This window comes from Pogoniulus pusillus, chromosome 13, assembly GCF_015220805.1.
Source record: "Pogoniulus pusillus isolate bPogPus1 chromosome 13, bPogPus1.pri, whole genome shotgun sequence".
Classification (NCBI taxonomy): domain Eukaryota; kingdom Metazoa; phylum Chordata; class Aves; order Piciformes; family Lybiidae; genus Pogoniulus; species Pogoniulus pusillus.
The window spans coordinates 19,349,872-19,356,295 of NC_087276.1; the positions used below are offsets into that span (position 1 = coordinate 19,349,872).

Below are 6,424 nucleotides of genomic sequence, written 5' to 3' on the forward strand. Positions count from 1 at the left end.
TGTACATGAGGAAAAATCTTTTCCCTAGAAGTGTTGTCCAGGCCTGGCCCAGGCTGCCCAGAGCAGTGTTGGAGTCCCCATCCCTGGAGGGGTTTCAAAGCTGTGGAGATGTGGTGCTGAGGGCCAGGGCTCAGCACCAGACTGGGCAGAGTTAGAGAATGGTTGGACTCGACAATCTGGCTGCCAAGCAAAACTATGGCTCTATGCAATGCTCTTCAGGAAGCAGTCAGGCAGAGAGTAAAACCAAGGGCTGATGGAAATTGTGTCTGTGAGTGAGCAGCTGTCAGGGTGCCCCAGCCCATAGGAGACCGTGGGGAGGAGCAGCAGAGTGGAACGGTGTTTGTGCAGCCCCTAGAGCTGCTCCTAACCACGAGGCAAACACTGCATGGATCCAAGGGTCAGAGGTGGGCTCACAGTGTTACTTCACCACAGGCACATGCTGGTTGTCCTGTTGGCTTCCAAAGAGCTGCAGGAAGGACTGGAGAGCGGTGCCGAGGTGGCCAGGCACGAAGGCATAGGTGGTGTAGAGCAGCGTCAGCAGCATGGCCACGTTGAAGGTGTAAAAGAGCACTTTTTCCCAGGGCTCCATCAGGTAGCTGCAGGTGATGAGTTCAAACTGGCAGAACAGCCAGTAGAGGTAGCTCCTCATGCCCTTGGTGTCCATCTGCCACTGCACCACTGCTGACAGCCCTCCCTGCTGCAACACAGCAGTTAGTGCAGAGACCCTGCCAAGGAGAGAGAGCACAGAACGTGGGCCCAGAGTCACAGAATGGCTCAGGCTGGAAGAAAGCTCAGATCTTATCCACTCCAATCTCCCCACCATGCCCAGGGACACCTCTCAGCTAGACTCAGCTGCTCAAGGCCTCATCCAGCCTGGCCTGCAACAGCCCCAGGCAGGAGCCATCCACAGCCTCCTTGGGCAGCCTATTCCAGACTCTCAGCACCCTCATACTGAAGAACTTCTTCCTCAGCTCCACTCTAGCCCTGCTCTGCTTCAGCTCCAAACCATTACCCCTTGGCCTGCCTCTAGACACCCTCAACACAAGTCCCTCTGCAGCCTTCCCAGCACGGGGCATTCCTTCTCTCCATCCCAGATCCTTTTGCTTTCTGTTTTCCTCTCCTACATTCAGTTCTGAGTGAGACTTCCTAGCTCAGAGCACTGTGAAGTGAGCACCTTTATGTAGCACGGAGGCTCCACAGTATCTCTTTTCCCCACAAACTGCTTACCCAATGACTGCTGCAATCCCACTCTCCCAGCCAAACCCTGCTTTCCTAACTTGTGGCTTTGAGGCTGTTCAGCCTGGAGAAGAGAAGGTTCCAGGGAGACCTTAGAGCAGCCTGCCAGTGCCTGAAGGGGCTCCAGGAGAGCTGAGGAGGGACTTCTGACAAGGGCTGGGAGTGATAGGATGAGAGGGAATTAATTGATGCTGGAAGAGAGAAGACTGAGACTGGATGATAGGAAGAAATTATTTCCAGTGAGGGTGGTGAAACACTGGCACAGGTTACCCAAGGAGGTTGTGGCTGCTCCCTCCCTGAAGCTGTTCAAGGCCAGGCTGGTTGAGGCCTTGAGCAACCTGTGCTGATGGGAGGTGTCCCTGCCCATGGAGGGGGGTTGGGACTGGATGGTGTTGAAGGTCCCTTCCAACCCAAAGCAGTCTGGGATTCTATGAGTGCAGCAATTCCTGTTCCAAGTGTCCCTAGCAGAGGACCTGCTGCTTACCATTTCAGATGAAAACCTCAACAACATCTCAGAGCAAAGTTTTTGCAAGGCTCTGTAGTGACAGGACAAGAGGGAATGGACTAAAGTTTGAGGATGGTGTGCTGGTTTGAGGCTAATTGGAATATTCTAATGAGAAAACTTAGATTATAGGCTGTGAAAAGGAAACAGTGGTGACATCTACTTCACTCATAGGCTAGCTGAGATGTATAAAAGCAAGGACACAAACACAGATAAGACAGAGTGTCTCTGCCTGCCAGAGTGTGTGTGTCTTTTCTGCTTGGATCTGTGTAACCCAAATAATCACTTTCCTTCTAACCCCCCACTCTTATGAAATCACCCAGGCTAGACTTAGCTGAGCTGGAAGCTAAGGAACAAAGCTTTATATTCACAGCTTAGCACAATAAACAAGCAGGTATTTACAATCTATACAGCTATAGACAGAAATAGACAAGTTACAAAGTAATACAGAAACACAACAGCCCTCCCAGAAACCAGAGTCCCCAGGAGGGGCTCCCAACCACCCTTCCACCTCCTTTCCACCCCTCTACCTTATCCCAGAGTCTGTCTTATGTGCAAAGATGAGTTTGGAGTATTGGCAAGGGGGAGTTAAAAGGAAAGTGATTAGTTGGGTTACACAGATCCAAGCAGGAAAGACACACACACACCGTCAGACAGAGACACTCTGTCTTATCTGTGTCCTTGTTTTTATATATCTCAGCAAGCCTATGAGTGAAGTAGACATCAACATTGTTTCCTTTTCACAGCCTAGAACCTACTTTTTCTCATTAAAATATTCCAATTTGCCTCAGACCAGCAGAGATGGGAGATTGAGACTGGAGATTAGGAAGATATTCTTTCCAGTGAGGGTGAGGAGACACTGGATCAGGTTGCCCAGGGAGGTTGTCAATGTCCTCCCTGAAGGTCTTCCCTCTTCAGCCTTCCTGCAGGATCCCTTCAGTTACTGGAAGGCAGCTCTAAGGTCCCCGTGGAGTCTTCTCTTCTCTAGGCTGAACAACTCAAACTGCTTCTTATCACCAAATACAATGTCAGGAAAGGCTTTCCTTACAGAACTAGATGTAAAGACTCTTCAGACTAGATCTAAAGAAGACATTTTTTATACTGAGGGTGATGGAACACTGTCCCAGGATGCCCAGAGAGGTGGGAGATGTCTCATCTTGGGCAACATTCCAGGCCACATTGGAAGGGGCTGTGAGGACCCTGCTGCAGCTGCAGATAGAATCGCAGCACTGTCAGGGTGGAACAGACCTCATGGATTGTCCAGTTCCAACCCCCCTGCCATGAGCAGGGACACCTCACACTAGATCAGGTTGTTCAGAGCCACATCCAGCCTGGCCTTAAACACCTCCAGGGATGAGGATTCCACCACCTCCCTGGGCAAGCTGTGCCAGTCTCTCACCACACTCATGGTGAAGAACTTCTTCCTAACATCCAATCTGAATCTACCCACTGAGAGTTTTGCTCCATTCCCCCCAGTCCTATCACTACCTCACATCCTAAATAGTCCCTCCCCAGCTTTCTTGTAGCCCACTTCAGACACTGGAAGGCCACAATAATGTCTCCTGGGAGCCTTCTCCTCCCCAGACTGAACAGCCCCAACTCTCTCAGCCTGTCTCCATGGGAGAGGTGCTGCAGCCCTCTGACCATCCTCCTGGCCCTTCTCTGGGCACACTCCAGCATGTCCAGATCTTTAACTGTCCCTGCTGACTGCAGAGGGCATAGACTAGATCATAGAATCATAGAATCAACCAGGTTGGAAGAGACCTCCAAGATCATCCAGTCCAACCTAGCACCCAGCCCTGTCCAATCAGCTCTAGACCATGGCACTAAGTGCCTCATCCAGGCTTTTTTTGATGAGCCTGAAGGGCCCCTTCCAACCCAAACCATGCTGAGATTCTCTTCTAGGCAAAGAAAAAGGATTTGACAGGAGCCAGCCTTACCTCCTCCCCTCTCCCCACCGACAGAAGGTCTCACCGAGAGATGCTTCCTGCCCGAAGGTCTGGCCGAGAGATGCTTCCTGCCCCTGTGCCTCGCACAGCTCAGGAGCTGATGTGCAGATGGAGGAGCAGAAACGCTTCACTTTGATCCTCAATTACAGAGTGTGTTCTCCACACCCCGCCCTCCTTCACTGTTGCTAAAGCCTCCTCTGGCCAAAACTGCCTGCATTAGGCAACAAGGCCAGCAGTGGTCTGGCCTGGCACCAGGCTCTCCTGGCAACACCGAGCTGTTGGCTTGCCCAAACTCAGGCGGAACTGCAGGGCAGGAGGGACAGACCGGGCCAAAGCACTCCTCAGGACTGTCAGCAGAACATGTTCACGGTTAGGCCCTTCCCTCCTCCCAGATCTCCAATCTCTGCTCCTGTGGGACTCGGGAGTGCCAGAGCTCCTACCAGCTGCAATTTAATGTCCATGCAAAAAAAAAGCTGGGGTTAAGTGGCCACAAAAATGCAGCTCAATTAACAGGTGACAGGGAAGGCTCCAGCGGAGCCACCACCGCCTGCAACCTCTGATTAAGCACTGGCAGGCAGCTCCCAGCCTTCTCTGTGCGGCTATCTCCCAGATACACCCCAGCCAGAGAGCCCAGGACGGGGAGGGGGCACCCCCACGGACACCCCCGGACACCCCCGGACACCCAGGGCCGCAGGGAGGGCTGGGCAAGACTGCTGCGAGGCAGAGGTGCTGAGCGCTGGGGGAAACGCCACAGAATCGGCCCCGGCCACACAGGCTTGGAGCCATCGGAGTGATCCGATTGGGCAAGTAAATTAGGGAGAAATCTGCATAACAGATCCTGCTCCGAGTGATCTGCCTGCAGCCAGAGCTGTTCCAAACATGAGCTGGCGTCGTTTGGGGAGAACACGCCACAGGCAACGTCTAAGGCAGCAGAGCCTCACCTTCCCTCTGCCCTTCCTCACCCAGCAGCCTCAGCTCAGCCCCTAATAACCTACTCCCAACCCCACAGCTCTCAGCAGATGAAACTTCACTCTTTGAAAGCTCTCCACTCACCACAGAGGGTTCAGAACTGGGCAGGGATCCACCCGGAGTGACCTGGACAGGCTGGAGAGGTGGGCCCAGGCCAACTCCATGACATTCAACAAGGCCGACCTGGGTCGGTGCAGTCCCAAGCACAGCTCCAGGCTGGGTGGGGAATGGCTGAGAGCAGCCCTGAGGAACAGGACCTGGGGGTCTGGGGTGATGAAAAGCTCCACATGAGCCTGCAGTGTGAGTGCAGCCAGACAGCAACCCTCTGCTGGGCTGCAGCAAGAGCAGTGTGGGCAGCAGGGCAAGGGAGGGGATTCTGCCCCTTTACTCTGCTCTCCTCAGACCCCACCTGCAGTCCTGTGTGCAGCTCTGGAGCCCCCAGCACAAGCAGGACATGGAAGTGTTGGAGACAGGCCAGAGGAGGCCACCAAGATGCTGAGAGGGCTGCAGCAGCTCTGCTCTGAGGACAGTCTGGGAGAGTTGGGGCTGCTCAGCCTGGAGAAGAGAAGGCTCCAGGGAGACCTTAGAGCAGCCTGACAGTACCTGAAGGGGCTACAGGAGAGCTGGGGAGAGACTTCCCACAAAGGCCTGGAGTGACAAGATGAGGGGTGGTGGATTCAAACTGGGAGAAGCTGGATTTAGATATGACATTATGAGGAAATTCTTCCCCATGAGGGTGGTGAGACACTGGAACAGGTTGCCCAGAGAAGCTGTGGAGACTCCAAGCCTGGAATTGCTCAGAACCAAGCTGGACAAGACCTTGATCATCCTGGTTGAGTGGAAGGTGTCCCTTGGCAGTGGAGTTGGAAGCAGATGATCTTTAAGGTCCCTTCCAACCCCAACCACTCTGTGATTCTATGGTGTCCAGCTACATATTCCAAGGGAGGATGAAGGCTAGGGTGGGACAAGGAGGTTTTAGGGGGCTCCTGTGAAAATGCTGGTGAGAAACACCAGGCAGGAGACAAAACACACTGGAGACCCAGCCTGCCCCTGCTCTTGGCAGGCCAGCACCCCTGCTTCCTGGGGCTCTGGTGGGTCACTCACCACCTTCCCTGCCAGCTGGCTCAGGCTGTTCCAAATCCCTTAGCAGCCAGCAGCAGGGCAGCCCAAGGCAGGACAGTCACCTCTGTGCTCTCTGAATCATCTCCTTGCAAACATCTGTCATTTGCATGCAAGCCAGGCACACCTGGCCAGGTCCTGCTGCCTTTCTCGACAGCAAAGCTCTGCAGCTGCTTCCATCCCCTTCATTCATTCACCACCGGTTCATCCAACAGCAAATTCCCTGAGTTGGAACAGAGCAGAAAGGGAAGCTCGGAACTTCTCTGAGTTTCCAAATACCTGCTAGCGTCCTGACAGCGAGAGGTGGTGCTGCTGCTGCAGCAGCTCAGGAGGTTTCACAGCGGAAGGCTGGAGGCAGCAGCAGCTCTGCTGCAAGAAGCTGTGCTCTAAGCAGATCTTGGCTGGTGCTTTGCAAAGCCCCCAGACATCCTCTCCTCCTCCTTGCTTTCTGCCCCTGCTATTTCTACCCCCAGGGGAAATAAGGCCTCATGAATATCTTTGCCAATTCACAGCACACAGCTTGCCTGAGATGCCAACATTTTAAGGTACTTTTAGATCTAACATGAGATGCTTTCAGATACTTTTCCCCATACAGAGAATTGGCTTTGAGATAAAAAGAATCAACAGCACAAAAAGGAGACCAACAGTG

At 53.4% G+C, this 6,424-nt stretch overlaps 1 protein-coding gene across 1 annotated transcript; it reads right to left on the minus strand.

The window, feature by feature from the left end:
* Positions 1-414: 414 nt before the first annotated feature.
* LOC135180651 (serine palmitoyltransferase small subunit B-like) lies at positions 415-664 on the minus strand. Its single transcript, XM_064153279.1, has one exon. It carries the CDS (start codon positions 662-664, stop codon positions 419-421), a length of 246 nt encoding a protein of 81 aa, XP_064009349.1. The 3' UTR covers positions 415-418.
* Positions 665-6,424: the final 5,760 nt, after the last annotated feature.

Excerpts from the sequence above, each read along its gene's own strand:
- LOC135180651 (XM_064153279.1), bottom strand. The coding sequence starts at position 664 with ATGGACACCAAGGGCATGAGGAGCTACCTCTACTGGCTGTTCTGCCAG.